The 25,851-nt window shown below is 35.2% G+C and overlaps 1 protein-coding gene across 1 annotated transcript in view; it reads left to right on the forward strand.

Annotated features, from left to right (window-relative positions):
• The first annotated feature begins 1,374 nt into the window (after positions 1-1,374).
• NEGR1 (neuronal growth regulator 1) overlaps positions 1,375-25,851 on the forward strand; it is an 851,338-nt gene continuing 826,861 nt past the window's right edge. The window contains exon 1 of the mRNA XM_032361613.1: positions 1,375-1,721. Within this exon, the coding sequence (XP_032217504.1) occupies positions 1,546-1,721 (176 nt within the window). The 5' untranslated portion in view covers positions 1,375-1,545. The remainder of the gene's footprint in view (positions 1,722-25,851) is intronic.

Raw genomic sequence — 25,851 nt, forward strand, 5'->3', positions numbered from 1 at the left:
CCGAAAACTCAGTCCTGCCCAGGTTCGGGTGCGCGGATCATTATGCCTGATAGGCTCAAACGGGTTAACCTGCCTCTTGCATAACAGGACTGCCTGGCTCTACACAATTAAAACACTTGATTGCAGTCTCTTCCCGACTGCGTCCAGCCACGACCCGCCCCGTCCCTCCCACCGCGCCTGCGTGCGGCGCGCGCACGAGCCCGGGCACGCGCATACTACACACTCACACACACAGACACACACGTCCACACACACCCTCTACTTCGACCATCCCTTACACACATACGCACTATTTAGTGTCAGCACGCACAGGGTTGGGGGGCGGGTAGCGGGCGCCCTCCCATCGGCACTGACTGACCCAGTACATCCACCAGCTTCTTCCCCGCAAGGCCTCGCATGCACCGTGCCCTCAAAAAGCAGCAGCCCCGCCACCGTCCCTACCTATTTCCGAAAAGAGGCAAAGAGTGAACTAGTTGGCCGATTGTAGCCAACTTGTCGGCTGTGGCGCGGCCGCCCCGGAGAGATTGGAAAAAATTAAATAAGCAACAAAATCTCACAGTCCCTGGCGTCATGATGGCGCCGACTACAACTTGGAGGACTTTAAAGTTACGGTGTCTCAAGAGGTAAAACGCTCCGGAGAGGGAAAGCAAAGCGCCCCTCGGCTCTCCACCTCAGCACCGACACAGAGACTTTTCTAGCGAAACATCCCTCTAGTGCACACGACAAGAAGGGAAGCATTTTGTCTAAGACGCATCTCTTTTCCCCTCACTTTGCATAATTGTGATATACCTCCTCCTCTGGATTCTTCCCCCCGTTTTCTTTCTTTTCTTTCTTTCTTTCTTTTTTTTTTTTTCCCCCTCCATTTCCCGCCCCCCCCCCTCCCTGCTGCATCCCCAGTCCCCGGGCGGGGTTGCTAAGGAAACGGCCGCTTGGCAACGCGCGCGAGCCCGGGGGCCAGCGGCCGCCGCTGCGCCCCGCGCTGCTTCTGCTGCTGCTGCTGCGATTGCAGCCGCCCGCCGCCGCCGCTCGCCCTGCCTCCGCCGCCGCCGCCGCGCCTCCTCCCTCACTCGCCGGCGCGCTCGCCTCCTCGCTAGATGGTGTGCGAGCCGCCCGAGAATTAGACTCACTCCGGACTCGGCCAAACGCAACCGAGAGGAGGTGTAGCGTGGTGCCAGGGGGTGGGAGGGGAGGGAGGGAGGGAAAGCGAAGAGAAGGAGGAGGGGAGGCAAAAAAAAAAAAAAAAAAAAAAAAAAAAAAAAAAAAAAAAAAAGAGAGAGAGAGAGAGAGAGAGAGAGAGAAACAACAGCCAACAACTAGAAGGGAAAGAAAAAAAGAAAGAAAGAAAAGAAACCCACCCACCCACCCCACCCCCAAAAAAAACAAAAAAAAACAAAAAAAAAAAAGAAAAAAGGGGAAAAAAAGGAAAAAAAAAAAAGAAAAAAAAATCCTGTGGCGCGCCGCCTGGTTCCCGGGAAGACTCGCCAGCACCAGGGGGTGGGGGAGTGCGAGCTGAAAGCTGCTGGAGAGTGAGCAGCCCTAGCAGGGATGGACATGATGCTGTTGGTGCAGGGTGCTTGTTGCTCGAACCAGTGGCTGGCGGCGGTGCTCCTCAGCCTGTGCTGCCTGCTACCCTCCTGCCTCCCGGCTGGACAGAGTGTGGACTTCCCCTGGGCGGCCGTGGACAACATGATGGTCAGAAAAGGGGACACGGCGGTGCTTAGGTAGGAGGAACGGCGTGCTTTTCGTACTTGTCTCAGTCTTTCTTTCTGTCTCTCTTTCCACCCTTCTTGCTTTTTTTTTTTTTTTTAACACTGAGTAATAATGCTGATGGTGATCACCATAAACACACACACACACACGCGCGCACACACACACACACACACACACACACCTCTCAAGAAATCCAGGTGCTGGATCTGCCTGGAGCCTGGCCCCTTTACACTGGGGCAGGTAGCAAGCTGGACGCGTGATGCTAAAGCACTTTGCCGGATCGCCAAGTAGTCCGGGGATGAGTGAGGAGTGAGGTTTAGGAGGGGCAGGTGCCACTTTGAAACTCAATTCACGAGGTCTGTGTTTTACTGTCATGGGGTACTCTTGGAGAGTCTGACAAGTTTATCAGGTCTATTTTACTCTAGCCTAAGCGACTTTTGCAAACTGCTGGCTCCCTGCTCCCATTTATTTTCCCTTTCACTTGGACACTTAGGCTCAGTTTCTCTGTCTTCAGCTTTCTTTCCTTCCACTGATTGTTTCCTCGCTTCTTTTTTCCCCTCCTCATTTTCTTTTCCTGTTTTCCCAGCTCCTTCTTACTCTCCTTTTCCTCGGTTGCCTGTTTTCATCCGTTTCCTGTTTTCTCTGTAATCTTTCCTGCCTTTTCTCTTATTTTCTCCTCCTGTTTATCTTCACCACAGTGATTTCTGATCCAGTTTCGCCCCCCTTTCCTCCACGCATCACCTCTCCCCATTCCTTCTTTCTCTTCCTCGTTCATGTCCCTATTCTGTGATCTTGTCTTCCCTTTTTTGAGTCACATTTCCCATCCCTCTCCCCATTCCTTTCCCATCACCGTCACACACATGCATGTTCCCTCTGAGCCCTTCCAGTTACCATTTTCTCACACTCACAGACCTCTTTCCCTTCAACACACTCACTCCCATACTCTCTTTCACATCCTCACACACACTGGCACTTCCATGCTCTAACAACCACTTTCATATCCACATTCTCTTTCACTGTCTAAAAGGCACACACTCCTTCACCGTTCCCCACACGGTCACTCACACATGTGTACACATGCCCCCCCATCTCTCTGTGTCTCTTGATCCCTTCTTCCTCCTCTCCTTCCTCCCTCCTTCATGTTCACTTTTACTTCTTTTTCTTATTCTCCCTTCCTCTCTTCTTTTCCCTAAGCTTGAGCACTGAAATGTTTTGTCATTAGTGAACATCCACAGCCTGATTTTACCCCTGAGCAACACTGTAGAGTGAGCTGCTTTTTTTTTTCTTTTGTGAAAATATGAATTGATGATCAGCAGTGCTTAGATCTAAACAAGGCTAAACACTCTTATTCCTTCATTTCCCATCTCCCTACCTTCTCCCCCTGACACCCCCAGCTGACGTACACTTCAAATCTCCCTGAAAGATCTCCTTTCTCTCCACTGGGTGGTAGTTGGCTTGTAAGTGTGGATGCACAAAATCAGTATACACGGCATGTCTAAGGTGACAGAGTGTGGGATAGGTTTCTGTTTGAATTGTGCAACATATCTTAAATTTAACGATCTGGGATCTGGGTGTGGTATATGTTTTACACCTTCAGAAACACGCTTAGGACTCCGAATTCACTTGGCATACTATTATAATTTCTGATATACACTAATGACTAATATGCTTTCATAATATGCTATCTATGATGCTGTAAATACAGAATGCCACTGAATGTATACAAAAGTAACATATAATCTGTTTTAACTTAGTAAATGCCTTTTCATTGCTGGTGAAAGCTATGAACTCTATGTCACATAGAGGATATAAATAAAACCCCCATTTATGTTCTTTATATTAAGTTTGTTTTGGAAGTTTGAACAACAGTGGTGAGCATGAAGCACTACCTTGAGAGGCTGCAAACACAGATCATGGGAGCTGCAATCTATGTGTGTGTGGCAGCATATTACTTATTTGTAATGAGCGTGAACATTTTCAACCTAAAGGGTTTGTTACACTACTTGTCTTGGATGATATATCTTGGCATTTTGTTTCTAATGAATCTAATACCTGCTATAGCTAATTAAAATATCTGAAAGTGCATTCTGCTTCTAGGAGACCTAGGTTTAGTTCTCTCATTGGTTAGACTGCTGAAGCTTCTCTAGCTAGTTGGGGCAGTATCCTTCCAGTGTTGTTGCTTTGGTGCAGCCCTTGTTTACTTGTGTACACTGTAACACATCCTTTGAGATGCTCTATCCTGACTTTTGTAATATCTTAATGAGGGAGATTTTGACTCTTAAACTTTTTAAAAAGAATAAAATCTCTGTCTCTTTTAAGTGATGTTTCTACCAATTACAGTGTTTATTTTTTCAATAACCACAATAGTTTCTTGTCATATGAAATAGAAGTCTGATCTACTTTACTTTTTACCTGAAGTAATTCGCTTATAGTAATTCTGTAATTCTCTAGGGAGTATCCCACTTTTTACCTTTTTACATTGTCCGTAGGTTTTTTTAAAACTATTTTAATATATGCGTTTATAAGAAATTCTCTGTTAAAATTTGTTCAGTTCTATCATTTATTTTTCTTGACTCTTCCTTCTGCATCTGGTATTTGCTCTGTTTGCACCAATGCAGACAGAGCTTAAGGACTGTCAATTGAGTATGTAAGTCAGGTGTCACGTTTTTCATCAAAAGTAACGTCACAGTTATATTTTATGTTTTTACATTGGAGATTTAGAATCATATTTTATGTTGCTCTCTAATTCATTAGGAAACAAAACAAAACAAAATTTGCCTTCAAACATACACCCCCTCCCATCAAAGTACAAAAATCTAGTGCTCAAGAGAACACTTTACTGAAATTACATGATATCATTTATTAAACTTTACCCAATATGCTCTGTTTTTAATGTAACACATTTCTCAAAGTGTCTCTAAGAAAGAACAAATAGTGGCATAACAGTTATCAAATAACTTTAAGAGCTAAAGGCCTGAAAGTGCAAACATGTCAGTCAGTGACTCTGTTGCTTGTGGTTGCATTAATGAAATAGAAGTGTAAAGGTCAAATGATACATTTCTATCTCCTAAATGCCAGAATGTCTGTTTTAGAGAAAAAAAAAATCAGGGAAAACAAAACTTTCCTTAAGTGGCATTATAATACAACAGGGAAATCGTTCTGTGATCTACTAACTATAACTATCATTTTACAAATCATCTTCTCTGTTTAGCTTAAATAGTGGACTTACAATGAAACTTCTTTTAATAACTACAGCATTCTTATCATTTTAATTTTGCTTTTAAAGTTAGTGAAGCAATATATTAAGTGTCAAAATTTCCCTTACTCCTAATAATGTTATTCACTGATAAATCTCTGAAGGATTCACTTGAGCTATTTGGACCTTCCTGATAGAGTTTTAATGATGCATCTACTCAATACAGAACCTTTGGTACTGCCTTTACTTAAACTTTGGATTTCAGTACATACATGTATGTCTTAGAATACATTGTAATTTGCTACAGACACAAATTAATGTTTTCATTAACTTATTAAATATTGACTTCAATTGCTCTATGTTTAATTCATATTAGTAGTTTATACGTCACAAAATTTGTTAATCTGCCTATGGAGAAATTAACTTTTTCTCCAATCTTTAAATTGCATGTTGTAGTACATGGAAGATAGGAGTTAATGTTTTTCGTGATGTGACATAGCAAAGACCAGAAGATGCTAGAACCACATTCGTCACATTTTAGGACCCTCTGTTTCTAGACCTGGAGAATCAGGGGAAACATAACAGGGCTCTGGATCAATATGTAAATTTTAGATGATTTTTAAAATATAGTTTTGCAGTCACTTTAATGTGAGACAGTTTTTTATTCTTATCATATGAACAAACACAGTTATGTTAACATGTCCAAAATGTTTAATATTCTTTGGAAACAATACAAGGAACATCCTCATTTATATCCTCTTAGTGACTGAACATTTTTTAAACACGTCATTTTTAAGCTAATTCTTTCAGTCTGTTTCTACCTCAGCTCTTAGGTATGATTTTTGTACATTTTAAGCCGCCTTCCTGATATGAATTCAAAAAATCCTTTTCTCTACTTGTCATGCTTTAATCAAAGAAAGGAAGAGATTCTTTTCTTAAATGTGATATCTTCTTTTACCTTAGCAAAGTTAAACACAACTCTGTCATTTTAATATAGTAGGTTTGAATGGAAGTTATATATGAAATCCCAATATAATATTGTAATAAAAGGGATGATTTTTGCTTACAACAGAGAATATAGAGCACATTTCCATAGAAGATATTTTTATTGGAAGCCACAAAACTTTCTCAAGTAGATTTATAAGTGGGTATGATGAGTATTTATCACTTTTCAGAACTATTTGTCCAAAACATTGGCATTTTGATTAGACTACATTAATTAGTTTTGGTTTGAAATGTTTGCTATTGGTTATAAGAAAGTAAAGGATTTATTTATCAGACTGCAGAATTACCTATAGCAGTAGAAATCAATTGTGCTGTCCTTTTAGGTATCATCAGATTGTCTCACATTGTTGAGTCATTCTTGCACATTGATGCAATACATATTTCAAATACATTGTTTAACTATATAAGCATTTTCAATTTAGAACATTAAAGCATTATTTAAAGACCTAAATGTTTATTCAGTAGTGTTGGACAAATATATTTAAAATTCTGAATTTTTTTCCCTTCTTCAAAAAAGAAAGGGAAATAGATTATCCTAGTGTGTCATTTTGGAAAAAATGTGTTCTAGAATACTGAATAAAATGCTACACCATTACCTGTAGTGATTTGCAATGCTGTTCAATTAGCATGACATATTTCTTGGTATATCTGTTATGTTAAAGGACAGTATAGTTATTTTAAAGTTTTCTAGATAGATTTATTTTGCCCAGCCTTTTTTGTTTAGAAGAGTTGATAAACCTATGTGATTGTGTAAATCTTTGAACACATTCTTGTTAATGAAGTACTTATTTTCAGTAGATTGGCTTTGCAATTGAACAGCTCCATGGAGTAAGTTAATTCTGTAATACCTGACTTCTGAAGAACTTAGGGAAAGGTTCACACCTTGTTTGTGACGGTTCTGGACCTGATTGAACAGTCCAACTTTCATTCTGTACCCTGTGCTAGTGGAGATAGAGGGCAGAGCTAATCCCTGAGCCTGCATTTCCCAGGCAGCCATCGTCATCTGTCGTCATGTTGTGCAGTTGCCCAATGGAGGGTAATTTTGGAAGAAGGGAGGATATATGAAGAGTCTGACTCCACAGTGTTTCTCCCCTTCTTCATGGCTTTGGACAGTGTCCAGCAGTATCTCCCATCTCCCATTTGGACCTCCATTCTCCATCATCTACCAGATAACTGGCTCTTGGGCTTCTGTTTATGCTCTCATCTCTTTGTTCTTCTCTCCTAGGAATAGTAGTGGCTTCCTGCTGTTTGAACTCGTGGGTTGTCTTACCATTATCTATACAGCTTCTCAGTTCTACACACTTTGCAATCAATTTCTTTCATTACATTCCCTGTTTTAAATGTCCAGAATGTTTTAAGTTTTGCTGGTGGAAACTTGATTGATATATAGTGAAAGGTAATAATTTCAGTGATTTTAATTATATTTGATTAAATGACTGCTTTGCCCATGGCACCATAAATGTTGCTTACCAGCACTGGGTATAATAGCTGTTGAGGGAGACATGCATAGAAGTTAAACCATAATGACATTGGGGCATATTACAAAGAAAAAAAGATGGATTTATTTTCCCACACCCAGATTATAATGAGAATAATGAACCAAATGTGTAAATATTTAATTAAATATATGCTGATTAATATTTGAGGGAATAATGTTGTTGAGGGTGGGAAAATAAAGACATTGATTAATAAATATTGGCAAGACTCAGTAATTCCATATCTTTTTTTTTTTTTAACTGAGTGAAAGTAAAGGAGGGCTAAACTGTTTGTGGATATGGGATCAAAATGCTGAGATAATTCCTACCGACTTGCCTATTGAAATCAATAGGAATTAAAGGCCTTTCTTTTATGTAGCTTAATACCTGAGGAACTAATAAAAATTTCCAGTTTCTTATGAAGTATGTGGTCATAACAATGCCCATGATTCTGGTGTTTGACCACTGTAGGAATTAGTCTTTCAAGCCATTTGAGTCTTCTGATTAGAAATCAAATCACTTGTATATCATATTCAACATGACATAAATTAAGACATTGTAGACATCATGAAATGTACAAAGAAGAGCTGAGGGAAGATTCATTAAGAAGGGTTTTTTTTGTTTGTTTTGTTTTTTTGGTTTTTTCCCCTTGTTAACTGAGTATTAGATCATTTGGCATCCTTCCTTTAACTTCTTCAAAATACTTTCTAAAGGAACTTATGTAGGTGTAGTCTACTTTTGGTGTATTTCTCCCTGCTTTTGAAAGAAAGATGGTAATTTAAAAACCATCATTAATGAAGTGAGCCTCTCTCAAGGATGTTCAAGAAAGGATTTCTGAATTGGGAGGGAAGTTGGACTTAATGATCTCTGCCATGCCATCCTTTTCAGAGGTTTGCTGATTCATTATAGATTGTCATAGACACTTTCCATGTATATAAGAAGAAAATAAAATTTATTGCTCTTTCTTTCCTAGATGCATCGTATTAGCTGCCTTTTTGCTTTTGTAAAGGGATTTTAAAATTGGGTCATATGCTCTTTTGTCAGGTATTTTATGTGTTTCAGATGCACCAGTGGAAACAAGAACTTCCCATCTCCTAGAGAGTAAAATTTAGGATTTTCGTACATGGTCATACTCATTATCAAATTGGATTTTAATTAGTCCCCTTATCTAAAAATGTAATATCATTTGAAAGATAGTGAAGAAATTTAATAATACGAAAAAGTTCTTTGGTGTTTTGTTAAAGTGTACTTTCTTTTTCTGCTATGTTCATTTTAATTGACAAACCAGCTGGGTGTGTAAGCACTATAACTCTTTCTAGGGCCTTAACACCAAACCTTACATATATCAGGCTAGCATCTACTATTTTTTAAATTAATGACTCCGTAGAAGGATAAGTGAGGGGATAAATGTGTTTGTGTTTTAGTTTATTAATTATTTCACATTTTAATAATTGTAGTATATTTAATACTTTGTTGGGTCTGTATATTTATAGTGATTAAGTTTATTATATAAGTATAATCACTATATAAGTATAAGTATATAGTAATTAAATATATTGAATATCTATATATCACAAGTGTCTGTCTTAAGTGATTGCTGCAGAAATCCCAGCAGGTTAAGACAGATACATTGGAATCATTCAGTGTAAGACACAGCCTACTGGTGGGTCTTGAAGAAATGTACTGGATACTACAGGTATTTTTTTTTTTAATTAAATGTACTATGTAGAGTAGAAGGTGAGTACTGTTTGAGAAAACTTCTATGTGTATGTGTGCACCTGTGCACACATACACATGCTGTGCCAAGATTTTAGATGTTTTGCTTACTGAGGGTTTCAGCAGGCTAAGTTTGAAATGCAATGGTATGGTTGTAAGATTTAAAGTTGTAGTTATAATTTTAAAAAGATCAAAGATTTTAAGTTATATAGTAAGGCTTTTGCCATTTGCAGTTCTAATCAAATAAGAGGAACAGTTCAAAATAGTAATAGGTCTATTGTGACCTCTAACATTTTTTGTTTCTACCTGAACTCATGAGCCTCTTCTTCCTTTTTCCTAAAATTTCAATTAAATCAAATCAATAAAGATACAGAGGTAGAGAGAAATGGCTATTTGCTATGGACAAATAATTCTCATTTGAAGAGTAACTATATGCCTCAAACCTGAGCAGAACTTTTGTATCATTCCAACCATCTCCCAGAGGCAGGTCAACAGTACTTTATAAACCACAGGGTATTGATACTAGCGCATAGAATTTTAATGTGGTCATATGGCTTTGATTTATAATGTTGAAGAGGTTATCTATTAGCATAGTGGTTTCTAAGCCATATCAAGTTCTGAATCCTGACAGAGGACCTTTGATGCTCTTAAGCAACCAGTTGGCATGGGAATTGGTCTTTTAATCACTTTCTCTAGGAAAAGGGGAATATAGGAAAGGAGGAATTTAGCGGTGTTGCCAGCATTAAGTGTTGTTCTTTTGAACAGTAGCCAGTGCATTATACTTTCCAGATAGCTGGTAATTTGTTCAATTTAAGGAAGATGTTTATAACCCTTTTTGGTCCAGAACTAAATTGTTCTTTAGTGAATTTCACTAAGTTGTTTGGACACAGGTCCAGTGCCCAAACTGATGCTACAAGATAGGGTTTCTTTAAAGCTATAGCTATTGCCATAAAGTAGTGAAACATTTTGGGTGATTTAAAAGGGCCATGGGGGGAGGGGGGACGGGAGAGGGTGGTGGGGATATGGACATTGGGGAGGGTATGTGCTATGATGAGTGCTGTGAAATGTGTAAACCTGGCGATTCACAGACCTATACCCCTGGGGATAAAAATACATTATATGTTTATTAAAAAAATAAATAAATTTATTTAAAAAAAGAAATTAAACATGCAAAAAAATAAAAATAAAAGGGCCATGGAAAAATGTGTTTAGTTGTCTTCAGAAACCCCTTTCCCCTCATGCAACTGAATTAAATTTAGAGATATTAAAAGGATTTAAGAGACATTGCGAACAGAATTGCTGTAATCAGAAAGCAAGTGTATTGTTTGTATATTCTCTGCAATAACATTATATACTATTGTATCAAGATATTAAATGAATAAATCAAAGGAATCATAATGTTTTCTTCATCTTACAGATAACATATTTCTTATAGGAGAACATCTTTAGATATGTTTGGTTTATAAGCAACCTGCTTTCGATTAATATCTTGTAATTGGTCAGTGGGATTGATGGCATCTCTACTGCCTAACATTGCCTGACACAATTTTTAGTGCTCAAAATCGGAATGTTGTATGAAGGAGTTGAAGGTGAGAAAGAAGAAGAGGCAAGGGGAGGAAAAGAGGGATGAAGGGGGGAAAGTGTGTTATGTGAGTGACTTCTGATCAAACTATCTAAAATTTCACATCACTGGGATGACAAAATTAAGCCCATAATTTGTACAATAAAACTGAATAATACAATAAAACAATAAAAATGAATTAATAATAAAATAATATTTATATTTAAAAGAATATAATAAACTAATTCCCATGAAAATGAATAAATTTTGTTTCATATAATTCATTAAATAATTGGAATAATCCCAAATCTACACCTTTCCCATGATGAAGAAATGTATGTTATACAAACTGAAGCTCTAAAATTATATTTTGCATTCAACTATATGTCTTCCTTCCAAGTTACTAGTTCGTTTATGTTTACTTTAAAAGATAGCTAGTAACTTTGGACTTTGGCCTACAGTGGGATCAGGGGCTAATTTTTTGGAGTATTTTCACAACAGGAAATTATATATAAATCTTTGAATAATTGCTTCCCTGTCTTATTGAGCATATGTCAATGATCAATTTTTTTCTCATACATCATTAATGGGAAATAATAGATATAAAAAGTTATTTTTGCTTATGTACAATGTTTATCTTCTTTTGTAATTGTTTAGTTGCATTGGAACCTGTCATGCTTTGACATGTTGAGAATGGGAGTGATGAGAATTTGAATTCCTACTTCTCTAATTACTAACTAGCTACATGACCTTGAACAAATACCTTATTCTCGATTAGTATGTTCCTAACAGAACTACATGGATTACATGAGATAGTACATGTAAAATGTTACCACAGTATACTTACCACATACTAAGTACTACATTTATATTAGCAAATCATTTTATGTTGCTTTTCTTAATCTTTTTTTTTTTAATAAAGATTTTTATTTATTTATTTGACAGAGAGAGATCAGAAGTAGGCAGAGAGGCAGGCAGAGAGAGAGAGGAGGAAGCAGGCTCCCTGCCGAGCAGAGAGCCCGATGCGGGACTCGATCCCAGGACCCCGAGATCATGACCTGAGCCGAAGGCAGCGGCTTAACCCACTGAGCCACCCAGGCGCCCGCTTTTCTTAATCTTAATCTGAAATTTATGGCAGTGTTTACTTACTGATATGATTTTTAAATCATCACTTCAATTATTTGTGAACCAATCATACAGTATCTGTTGAATGTATATTTTTGCTGTGATTTCGTTAAAATAACATTTGTTAAATAGAACACCAGGATATCAGGTAGTGATCTGTGGTTGAATAAGAAAAACAAAACAAAAAAACAAGGAGAAACGGAAATAGAGGAGTTTGTTACTCACAGGTCCTGGAGGAGACACATGGCACACTCCAGGGGCCACATGGGAAGTCCAGGCAAAGAGATCAGCCACACCTGGAGTACATGCCTTAATGAGGGTCAATGGGTGGAGGGTTTGGGGGTTCCTTGGTTCAGAGCATATTGGTCAATTCTAACCAAAAAGAGCAGAGTTTTATCTTAGGCTCCCAGAAGGAGAAGATACACAAGGGGAGACAGGAAGAGAATGTTGCTCACAGGGACTGCTGGGTAAGTCATATCAGGAACTTGGATTTGCTTATGACTCTTCTGGAGATGCGCGAGTGAAGGGGCTATAGTGTCAGTAAGTTCAAGATTCCTGAGTGCCACTTGGCCTCATGGAATGGATGTGTAGGCAGGGATATCCTGGAGTGGTTTAGCTAAACTCTTGACATTTTATATTTTAGAGATTCTGTTTAATGGACATACTTGTATTTTTGTTGTTGAGCCCCATAAGCAAATGCAACTCAAATCTGGAAGTGAAACATACCAAAAGAGGCTTCCCAATTATCAGGGTGCAGACCCAGAGCACTCGATAGCAGGAAACCACAAATTTTATACTCAACAGGTGAGTGATTTGACTCACTTAACGGAAGGAAGAAATCACTGTAATTGGGTGGTCAGATGTGACGTTGAGAACAGAGGGAGAAATGAAAAGAGACAGAAGAAATGAAAGGTTAGAAAGTACATGTGATGAGAATGGAAAAGTTAGAGGGTGAAGATTAACGTTTGTGAAAGTTTAGGAGAAAAGAAGTGATAACTGGTGACAACATTGGAATAGTCAATAGGAGAGTGAGAATTTTAAAAAAAGTCAGAAAAAAGTATTCTGGTTGGGGTAGCAAATAATTATTCAGGATTAGATAATACTCTTGTGATTTTTTAGGTCATCTGTATGTATGCTGAAGGCATCACAGTTCAGAAGCAATCTGTATGGGCAAGAACTTTCCATATATATCACCATTTTATCCATACACAATAAACTCAGGAGAAGCTCAGAAAATATGAATGCTTGCTTTAATTTTGCATGTTTGCCAAATGCACAGCAGAATGATTTAGGTTCGTAATCATGACGAAGCCATCATCATCATGATTCAGATTCAACTAACAGTTACTGAGTGTCTATATGACGTACTTTCTCAACAATATGCAGTAAGTTACTGCTTTCCCAGTTTTATCGCCAAATAAATTAAGGCTTAGAAAAATGAGTTAACCTGCCGCAGGTAAGCGGTAAAATGGGTAGCAGCTGAGCCAGAATTGAAATCTAGGTCCCTTTTTCCCAAGCCCCATGGCATTTCTTCTATCTTGTGTCTCTCCCTAAGAAAAAGATCAAAATGGTTGATAAATTTATTGCTTATTCAGTTACTAAAAATTTGTTGAGCACCAGCCATATTTTACCCACTGTTAAGTCAGTAATGATTAAAAAAAAAATCAAGGTGTGTTATATGTTTGAGGAAAAATGTGAGATTATTTTAAATGAGATTAAATACATAGCATATATTACATAGTCAAGCATTTATTAGATTGGAAAAGAGTGAATTCTTAGAACTATAAATATTATGAAATAAAATCTCTCATCCAATAATGATTTCATCCCTAATTATTAGAAGCTACTGATAATACAAGAGAAAAAAATGAACAGCTTTTGACTATCATTTAAAGCTAGGCATTATCCATTGCCTATTTTATTGAATCCTCATAACAGCCTATAATTTTTCTACTTTGTAAGTGAAGAAACAAATTCATAGGTGAATAACTTTATTTTTGTATTTGTTTAATTTTTTTATATTTATTTAGTTTTTAACTTTAATACAGGTAGTAAATGGCATAACCAGGACTTGATCCTGGTGTGTGTGTCTCCAAGACCCATGCTCATAATTTTTTAGAAGTTGTAATATTTCTTGGAGCATTTTGACAAAAAGAAGCAGCAGTAGTTCCTTGCTGTATTATTCCAACTTTCCAATTAAATCATTGGAATACTCATTCTGGCATAACTCCAAACATCTGTACCAGGTTGATTTCAAACCCTCCCTTGAAAAGGATTAGGCAGCCTGAGATTTGTTGGGCACCATTATTTCCCATACTAGATGGGAAGATCAAAGAGATTTGAGGACCTCTAAAAGATGTTTTTATTCTAATTTCATTGAACATGTCAATCATGTTACTGAATCATATGGTTAATTGTAGTTAGTGGATAAAATGAAACATATTGGAACTACATAGTTTGCCCTTTTTTGCTAACTGATAGAAGGAGTATATGTAGTTTATAGTCTAATTGAATGAAAACTTGTTTTTAATCTGATGGTATGTAATTGAAGCATCTTCTTTACTGTGCTTTAGTGTCCACCTTCTGCAGATTTTAAAATGTGTACCCAAGAGGAGAGTTTCACATTGACTTGTTTTTTGTCTATCCAAAGATTTCCCAAAATCAAGTTCTATTTTTGTCTTATATAATTCAAGAACATTTTCAACCTCTCTAGACCCGTTCTAACTCTTCCTTCTCTGAATTCTGAATTTCTGCACATTTCCATTTTATAGTGTTTATTCCATCAGCTTTACATTATGGTAGACTGTTAAATGTTTGAGTCTGCAAAGAAATGTAACAGCTACTGTCTTATTTAACATCATTTACTTATATTATTGCAAATCCTTCACAGAACTTTGCATATTGCTATTTGCATGGAATATATTTAATAAATATACTTTCATTGACTCTTCATCTTTCTTTCTTCTATCAGGAATTTGTTTTGTATTTTTTCCTACTAATCATATAGTTTTTTCCATAGGGAACATGTTCTTTCAGATAGTCATTCACATGTTTTAGAGTATTTTTGGGATCCCCATCAGACACTAGACACTTCCCATGAGTTTGAGCTACCATCATAAGAGATAAGATCCCCTCCATTGAATTTACATTATAGTTCTACCTATATCCTTTAACAGTGTTGTGTAGTATAAAGAACTTGGGCTTAATTTTGACTTCACCAGCTATTAAGTCTGAGACTAATAGTTTCTGAGACTCAGTTCTCTCATCTGTAAAATGGAAATATTGATTGCTTCCCCTGTACTTACTGTAAATCCTAGTAAGAAGCCAATGAATGTGTGCAAAGCAGAATTCTGTACATAGTTGGTGCTCAGTGTCAATGTCTTTTCTTTCTCTCTTCCTCATGCTTCCTTTAATATAGCTGTAACTTATGGCCAAGACTATCTAGTTGAAGGAATTGTTATGTGTTATGTTGGGTCTCCCTATTCTATTTGTTCCCCAATAATTCCGAGGCTCACTTAATTTAAAATTCATGGAATCTTTCTGATACTTTGAAAAGTAGGTTTAACTGGAACATACAATAGCTATCTCATTCATCTTGTTTCTATTTCTTGGACTCATTTTTTTCTTCTGGGATATTTTCCCTCCTTCGTACTGTGCTCTCTTTGGAATAGTTTTGTATGTGGATTTCTTCCTAAATTTGTGGTCAGTTTTTGACATATTTTGAATGTCCACAAAGGTCATATTTTCTTCTTTACAATTTCTTCTGTTAGCATAAAAACCTACTTGTCATTATGGTTTTTTTTTTTTTCCTAAAATCCGACACTTTTCTCGATTTACTTTCATTATGGCTTTTGTTGGTTGGAATCGTAATATATATAAAGACTACTTCATAATTAGCACCTGGTCCTCTGATTAACAATTTGGAATTCCTCAGCAGATGATTCTTCATTCAAATAGCATTTCTGTACTTTTGCCACTTCATTTCCTGAATTATTCTGAGCCTCCTAGCCCTAATGGAATGGATGACACTTTTCTCTGTATCTCAACAACTGATAAGCTGATTCTCTGACTTTTCCTGGAGTATTCTAAAAATTTCCTTTATATGTGATATACATAATTGGTTTCTGGCAGGGAATGTACAGACTTTTCTTTATCACTTACTTTCAAGTAGCATATAATTGATTAATGTTTATATAGGGAAATCACTAAAAGGCAAATTCTTGTTAATTTCCTTCATTTACATTAAAAACCCTATTTACCTTTTTTTCCCCCAGTAAGGAGATATTGTGCTTTTTCACATTTATCCTAAACTTTTCAATATCCTCATCGTTTTCCTACTTCTAGTTACTCTTCAAGTGTATTTAGGTTAGGCCCTTAAAAAAAGTGTCATATTTCTTTGAATCATTAAATAAAATTGAATTAGGAAACTGCTTAAGATTAGGTCTGTATAAAATGGGTTAATGATAGTATTCAACCTATATGTTGTAAGAATTAAAGTTTGAAAATTCCATAGCACCATGTGTGGTACAAAATAAACAGTAAATAAATGCTATTAGGATTTTTATAATTATCATTACAATAGACCTTTATTAATAATTTTGGGGTTTAGCTGACAGCAGACAAAATTAAGATTCTCTGGTAATGTGCTTACTTCTATATGATCCAGCATGCTATAGGGACTCAGGACATGAATTATCCTTTATTTCAGATAGGGCTTTTTGCTATTGCCTCCTCTTTTGTGGGACTTTCTTTTTACCAATTGATTTTCCAGAATGGCTTTTCAGTAATTTCCAAGTTCTAATCATTTTCTAAAATTAGCTTTATGCTAATTTTTTCATGGAACCTTTATTAATGGCTCAGAATTGAAATATTAAAAGCAAAAATTTAAACACATGGATATATTTATACACATCCCCAGATTTGTGTATCCAAATTTATACATATATATGTATCTGCACATTTATTTCCTTTTTGACTTTGTAAGCCTAGTTACCTTGCATTAATGTTGGATTCAACAAAATAAGTTTAGTGAAAATAATCAGTTCTTTCCTTGAATTTTAGTTATTTATGTACATGTTTTATGAAATACCTCAACTCCACTATATTCTGTGGTATTTTTTTAAATGTAATACTACCTAAAAATAAGATTTCATGGGGTTTTTAAATTTTTTTTGGATTTGATTAAGTAAAATCACTTGAATTCTAGAGCAAAGGGTGCTATAGTGCTTTTCCTTCCTTTTTTCTTTTTTAAGTAGAGGCTCATAAAATAGGATATCACAAGTGGGGAGGAAAAATTAAGTTTCAGGCTAATGGAACACATAAAGGTGGGAGAATTGTGAAGAACAGTTGTCATGATAATGATGATAATGCCTATGATTTCTATCACCTGGTATGAAAATAATCTAAAATTCATAAAACTAGGAAGGAAACTCATTGGAGGTTCTCCAAATATCTTAGAAGTTCCCAGTGGGTATACTTAATATTACATGCCTTGGAGATTTAAGAAACAGATCCTTAGTTTGGTTTTAAAGGTAAAGAACTTTTGTTTTCTGATGCTGCAGTATATGTCACCAGACATTCCGTGGGACATTCAATAAATAGTTTATTTGATTGTTTTACATTTCTTTGAACTATGCTTAACCACTGACTTGTTATTCCTGGTAAATTAGAGACATACTCTAGGATAAAAATTAATTTATAAAAGTTAAATTAGATTGCGACATTCGTATCTTAGTTATATTCTTTAGAAAAATTCGATAGAGGACGTTTGATATATTTTAAGATTAAATGGGAATATTGATTCTGATCACCTTTAGTACCAAAAAAAGAATTAAAATTAAAGGCTAACAAAAATTATCTTCTTATTGGAAGAGTCAACTTATTATATATGAAATTATTTTATTTTGGTATAAACAAATAGGTTGGTAGTCAAACAGGGAAATAGCTATTGTCAGTCAAATTAATTAAAACAAAAAGATTGTTGAAGAGTTTAGATTTAATTTTGTGTGCAGAAAAAAATTCGACATATAAATTTACATAAATTATAATGGTGTAGTTATATAAATTTTGATTAAGAAAAAATGTTATATTATATACAGTTGTTGAACTGTTTTATGAGGAAATGACAATTTATGTGGCATGCTATTTTATATAATGAATTATAAATTTATTGCATTAACATAAATACATTTAAAACAAATATATAAAATAAGTTCTGGCTAATAGGCCTCCATTTATAGAAAAATTAGACTTTGGTACATTATTTCAAATTTTTCTTTATGTTCAATAAGAGTTTTCTAAGAAGAAATAAAATATCAGCATTTTAAATGGTGATTCCTTCAGTCCCAAAGAAGTCGATACATTAGTAAACATTTTACTGGTTCAGACATTATATTTACTGTCATTAAGAATAATTGATCTATTTAAGTATTATAAAAATATTATAATTTATTTTTAAAAAATTTTAATTTAAAAATTTTAAATATTGCCCTAAATCTATTCTCCATATATTGTTTTACTTTGAATGCTAAACAATAAAAGATACTGTGGGATGATGGATATCAGAAAATGAAAATGATATAATTGCCAAGACTATATTTAATTATTTAGTATTAATTTTTCTATACTTAAAATACTTTAATGTAGACTCTCTGGCTATTTATATATAGACTATAACTCCAATAAAGTAGAAATCAAATATGATTATAAATATATCTTATTAATTTTGAATTAAAAATTAAACATATTTATTTCATACTTGAAAATAATAATTGTATTTTGAGATTTTATATTGTTTATGTTACCTTACTTAAATAGCACAACATCCTCATGGGGGAAACAGGACCAGTGTTAAATTTCCAGTTTTACATAGGAATAAACACAGGTTTAAGTATTTAAAGACTTCTTGGTTTATGAATAGTTATGATGTCTTCAAATTGAAGCTCAGTCTGATTTCTTGCTCAATAGATTTTTCTTTGTATTACTGATTACATGAATTACTCAATGTTACAGATTTTATCTTTTTTCTCAGGGGCTTTAGGCTTCCATATTGAGTATACCTATCATAACTAGAGATACCTCTAACTTCCACTATTTTGTGCTCTATTTCCATCACACATTACCCTCTCCCACAAAATAAGTATGTGTCAAGTAAATAATGGAAGCATCTAAGAGGAAATAAAATCATATGAAAAAAAAGAAAATAAAGAGTATGAAGTCAAAATTAATGTTTTCCCATTGTTACATTATACATTACATCTCTTTTATCATTGTCAAGTTTTTTCTTTTTGCTTTGATACCTTCTTCCCTTCACTCTGTAGCCCAAGAAAAAAAAAGTACCTGGAAGTGTTGACTATCTCTTAATGCCAGTTCTTTAGCTAATTACTCAATGGAGAAATTATGTTACCTTCTTACTTAATTTGGGGTATAGAGTTCAGAAGGAGAAAATTCTTTGCAGAAAGTAGTACTTACATAGTAGTGGTTCGTTCAAAGGAGAGAGAGAACAGATTTTTCAAGTAAAGAGAACTTTAAATGCTATAGGGTCTCTTTTTTGTCTGTCTTGTTTTTACTAGGTATATTCATCCCAAATTTTAAAAAATATATATTATTTAAGGTTGTTTTTATTAAGCATATATTTAACTTTATAAACAGTTGTTTTTATTAAGCATGTATTTAACTTCAAAAACATTTTCTTTCCCTTTTAATTAAAAAAGACCAAGGAGGACATGGGGACTTAGAGTGGAAAAGGGAGTTGGGGGAAATTGGAAGGGGAGGTGAACCATGAGAGACTATGGACTCTGAAAAACAATCTGAGGGTTTTGAAGGGACGGGGGGTGGGAGGTTGGGGTACCAGGTGGTGGGTATTATAGAGGGCACGGATTGCATGGAGCACGGGGTGTGGTGCAAAAATAATGAATACTGTTATGCTGGAAATAAAAAAAAAAATTTAAAAAAAAATAAAAAAAAATTAAAAAATAAATAAGTTCTAAAATCTAAAAAAAAAAAAAAAAATGTCAGCTTTTAAGAATGTTGACTGCCTTACTGTGTGATGAAATACTGAATCACGTGTGGGGTTGTATAATTCCAATTAGAATTTATCTAAAATATTTTCCAGTTTGAGCAACTATTTATTTCATCCACAGTGTATTTCACTGGGACAAGTTAGTTTGAAGAGTATTTGATAGGGTAACCGAGTATCATAGCAGTGTATAGAGTCATGTTTAGAATCACACTACTTTGTTTTGAATCACAACTTTGCTACTAATTGTGGCTTTGGACAAATTGCTTACTCTTTGTGCCTATTCCCTGATTAGTAAAGTTGGATAATAATAATGCACATTTTATAGGGTTGTTATGAGGATTTATTTGTATTTGTATTTAATTACATAAAAGTTGTGAGTTACTTAAAACTGTGCCTGGCTCACGATACACACTTAGTAAATATTGTGAATTATTACATGCTCTTTGCTAAATATGGTTCATAGGATTTGATGGGTTGATCTATTTATTTATTTATTTAGTTTTTTAAAGATTTTATTTATTTGACAGACAGAGATCACAAGTAGGCAGAGAGGCAGGCAGAGAGAGGGGAAGGGAAGTAGGCTCCATGCTGAGCAGAGAGCCCAATGTGGGGCTTGATCCCAGGACCCTGAGGCCATGACCTGAGCTGAAGGCAGAGGCTTAACCCACTGAGCCACCCAGGCACCCCCAAATCTTGGTATTAAATGAAACCAAGGGATGATGGATGCCTCTATAATGTATAAACACCCTTTGAGGAAAGTACGGCTTTTTTAAGCCCTCGGGTTTCAAAGTCAGAGCAATGTTGATTCTTTTACTTCCTAGCTGTTTTGTGTTCAGGCAGTTTACTTAACCTTTCAAAGCCATGGTTTTGTTATCTATATAAAGGGGATGAATCTGTGCTTCATAGAGTTACTATGAGGAGCAAAAGAAGAAATTTATATAAACACTTAGTGTATGTCAGGATATAGTAAGTGATTGATAGATTTGTGTTATTGCTATTATTATTATTAGTTTAAATTTATTGTATAGCTAATTATTTCAGAAAGTCACTTTATTTTTTTTTTTTTTTTTTTTGTTTTATTTATTTTTTATTTTTTATTTTTTATTTTTTTTTTATTTTTATTTCCAGCATAACAGTATTCATTATTTTTGCACCACACCCCGTGCTCCATGCAATCCGTGCCCTCTATAATACCCACCACCTGGTACCCCAACCTCCCACCCCCCGTCCCTTCAAAACCCTCAGATTGTTTTTCAGAGTCCATAGTCTCTCATGGTTCACCTCCCCTTCCAATTTCCCCCAACTCCCTTCTCCACTCTAAGTCCCCATGTCCTCCATGCTATTTGTTGTGCTCCACAAATAAGTGAAACCATATGATAGTTGACTCTCTCTGCTTGACTTATTTCACTCAGCATAATCTCTTCCAGTCCCGTCCATATTGCTACAAAAGTTGGGTATTCATCCTTTCTGATGGAGGCATAATACTCTATCCCCATCAGAAAGTCACTTTAAATGAAAAAAATCTACAAACACAAAAATCATCTAGTAAAAAGTAGAATTACTACTGAGAACTGTGACTAAGAACAATGTAAGGAGTGATAACAAAAGATAAACTGCTTGCATTGCAGTTTTGCCGAAGACAAAACTACATATAAGAATGGTTTTATTTATACCTCATTATTGTCAGTGAACATTTATTAGGCTTGCCTATGTTTGTGCTCTTATAAGGATCCATTAATAGACAAGTTCCTCACACTTTAGAATTTATCCTTTCTACATATGAACTTTGTTCCTAAGTACCAGGTTTAATATGTTGGAAAACTGTCCTGTGTTACAGTATAATAAAATAAAAATTGCACTTCTTGTTATGGATGAGATAAAACTCTCTCTCTAGTTTTGAGATATAGCTTTTATTTTATTATTATTAAGGATTTTATTTATTTGAGAGAGAGAGGGAGAGAGTGAGAGCAGGGGCAAGGAAAGAGGGAGAAGCAGACTTCCTGCTGAGTAGGGAGCCCTATAAGGGGCTCAAGCCCAGGACCCTGAGATCATGACCTGAGCCAAAGGCAGATGCTTAGCTGACTGAGTCACCCACGTGTCCTGAGATACAGCCTTTAAATATAAAATCCACTACTATAATTTAGGTGACATCTTTATGAGCCATAATTCATGTCTTCACATGCTACAAGGAATCAGGATTTGATTATGCACAGGAAAAAGGGGACTTGGGGAACAAATAATAAATATAGGTCAACATCTTAAAGAAGAAGAGGAGAGAAAACAGTGATATGGAGAGGACCATTAGCTGCTGTGTAGACTCATACCCTCTTTATCCTCATCTGTTAACCATTTCCTGTTAACCAGGAAGCTGGCTGCCTCCCTTTATTTCGTCAGCATTTGCATAGTTTACTTGCAATTAAGTTTACTGTATTGAAATGAATTGAATTGCTATCCATGGGTCCTTGTGTTTTTTTTTTAAGATTTTATTTATTTATTTGACAGAGAGAGATCATAAGTAGGTGCAAAGCTAGACAGAGAGAGGGGGAAGCAGGCTCCCCACTGAGCAGAGAGCCCAATGCAGGGCTTGATCCCAGGACCCTAAGATCCTTACCTGAGCTGAAGGCAGAGGTTTAACTTTCTGAACCACCAGGCGCCTCCATGGGTCCTTGTTTTTAATGTAATTTTCTAATGCGGATCTCATATACATGGTAAATGCTGACATAGTCTCACTGCAAACTTTGGCTTGATTAGGCTAGTCACCTAGCTATTCTTTTGGTCTTGTCATAGTTCAGATCAAATGACAGACAGGAATTAAAAAAAAAATTAAAATATATGAAGATAAAAAGCTTACAAGTCAGCAGAAAAATATTATCATACTTTATATTGTTAAACACTTTTTAGGGAACTCCCATCGCTTATTTTTCCTTGTGATCCTCAGAAAGACTCAAGGGGAGAATTATAAAAGAGATAAAATAACCAAGGTCACATAACTATTTAGAAAACAATCTAAATGAGATATCCTGTCTGCTAATCTATTGTTCTCATAAAATGAAAAAAGTGACAGGTGAATTTTAGTACACAAAAATATGTTAGTGCTTTTAAAATGTATTATATTAGATCATTTTGCATTTACAGGCTATTTCCTCAGTACTCATTATCCTTTGTAAATTTTTTAAGGTTGAGTTGCAAAATAAGAATCTATATTCTATATATTTGCATTATGTTCATTACAAACTTACATATAATAATTCCATCATAATACCCTGTGGGATTCATGGTAATAGCTAATTTTATTTCATAAATGCCCATAGCATATCTATGTATAATTAGTCTTTCTTTTGGGGCCATACTCATTCTTCATAATTTTAATAAAGCCAGAGGACCTTGGGATGCAGGTGACCAGGTACTCAAACACACACACACACACGGCCATCATGTAACTATGAAAGCCCATTTTAGTGTTTCTCAATCTTGATATTTTTGATACTGGAGGCTACTTGATTAATTCTCTGTTGTGGGGAATGTCCTATGCCTTGAGGATTTATAGCAGTATTCTTAGCCTCTGTCCATTTGATATCAGTAGCACCCAAACCCCTGAATTATGACATCCAAAAAGGTCTCTGTGTATTGTCAAATGTCCCCTGCTGACAAAATCACCTCTGGTTGAGAACCATTGAGTTATAGCCCAATTCATTAACCCACAGTTAAGAAAATCTGCATGAATGGAGATTTGAGAATGGCTGGGAGTATTAGGAGATACCTGTTTGTTGTCTGTTGTCATTCTTACCTCAGGATCCTGCACACTTTTCAACTTCATCTTTACCATAAAACAGTGACAAAAACTTTTTCTGAATTAGAAAATTTTAAACATAGTCACTCTGAAAAGAAGAGTTCAGTGATTTATCTGGGGAAATGATTCCTAAATGATTGACGCTTAGATTTTCTTTCTTTATTCTTTTTTTTTTTTTTTAATTTCCAGCATAACAGTATTCATTATTTTTGCACCACACCCCGTGCTCCATGCAATCCGTGCCCTCTATAATACCCACCACCTGGTACCCCAACCTCCCACCCCCCGTCCCTTCAAAACCCTAGCTCTTTCTTTATTCTTTACAAATATAGGATATCTAGTCTTCACCAGCTTTGGTTCCAAAGAATGAATGATCAGGCACCTTTTGTGGCCCCAGATAACAGTTAACATCTCTAGACTAAGGACATAAAATAGGGCACAAAACCAGATGTGCATCCACAAACCAGTGAGTAAGAAAGAGATACTTAAGTAGATATTTTGTAGAGGTGAATATTAGGTTGCTTTCCCCTTTTTTACTTTTAATTTGTTCCTGATAGAAAAAATGCTACTAAAAAAGAAAAATGTATGTGAATATAAATGTCTCAAAATATATGAAGGAGGGACACAGAATATAGGATACACAGATTAATATAGCAGCACATATATACTTGTATCAATATTTCTATGAAACAGTGATGATAGTAACAGCTCCCCTTTATTAAGTGCTTACTATTTGCCAGGAATGTGTAAATCAATCTACACATATATTTATATTTTTTCATTCACTACTTACTCCACTTTGTAAAGTAAAATGTTGCTATGAGCGATTATCTGTTTGACTAAAGAGAATATACATAAAGGAATTAAACCACAGAATTAATGTGGGTTTAAATCAGGGTTTGACCTACTCTAGAGCATCCTCAGTTAATTACTCCAAATCTTGGATTTTTGTACGCCCATTCCATTTTTGTCTATATCCTTTAGTATAGATTCAAATTTTAGAGTTAACCTGTATTATTTCTCTAATCAGGTAAATAAAATTTGATTAAAAACAGCAAATAAAACTAAAAAATTTACTTATGCACAGTATATATATTCTAGTTTTTACATAATATCTAGCTCATTAATTTTCTTCTCTTTCTGTGAACTGCGGTAATGAAATAGATGTTAGGAAACAAATTATCTTTGATATGTATAGAGTAATGCAGTTACATGGTTAGAGTAATTATAATTCATAATTCAATTTTAATTTCAAATATTTATTTTCTACCTCCTCGTCAATTTAAGCCAGATAAAGTAGATAAACAAACAAAAGCACATTCTTCTTCTTTTCTGTTCTGAGTGGGGTAAAGGAAAATGATCTGGCCAGCTGGTGCAGAGTTAAAATTTACAGTAAATGGCAGTGAAAACAGACTTGTTTGGAATCTCCAGCTGGATGCGCATTGTGTCAACACTTTTGTGATATTTCTTGATGATATCATGTTAGTATGAAGAGCACTTAGCAGACACTAATTATCATCTGGTGAACACTCTTCAGATGAAAAGGTGAAAATCTATTCAGTATGTGCAATGCATGCACAATTCAATTGTTAACCTAAACTGCAAGCTACAAAGACTTAATGTTTTGGCGATAGCTTAGGTGTGAACAAAACAGGTATTGTGCATTGTTCTGTAAAATATATGTTTCCCAGTGATTGGATTCTAATTTCTATTATTTTTATTAATGAGCGGGCCAAACAGTTTAGCTCTGTATATTGCAGTTCATGTTATTGTGCAATTATCATATGAAACTCAACATAGAAGCTTCTAGATTGCTTTTCTGTATTATTTTCTGCTATCATTTAATTTGGAGAAAAATAAATGTTAACTACATTTCCATGAAAGTGTACTGTTTTAAAATTAGTATGTATTTTTGACACATCATAGTAGGCATTCTTAAATAAGGAAAATTATGTACCATACTTGAGACAGAGTACATTAATGCTTAAAGTAAGTTAAGATGATGTCCTTTTTGGGTTGTTTTTGCTGATTTTTAAGATGGCATTTTTTTTTTAATAATACTCTTGATATAATTTCATTCATTTATTCTTTTAATATCTATTTGGTACCTAATATCTACCAGCCATTTAACTATTATTTCATGTTTCTGTAAATAAAATAATTGGTTTTCACAAATTTGACCTGAATTATCTATCACTCATGCTATCTATTATTCAGATTGTTTGGAAGTATAATCAGTTACTTCAACAGCAA

This window comes from Mustela erminea, chromosome 10 (genome assembly GCF_009829155.1).
Source record: "Mustela erminea isolate mMusErm1 chromosome 10, mMusErm1.Pri, whole genome shotgun sequence".
In the NCBI taxonomy this organism is placed as follows: domain Eukaryota; kingdom Metazoa; phylum Chordata; class Mammalia; order Carnivora; family Mustelidae; genus Mustela; species Mustela erminea.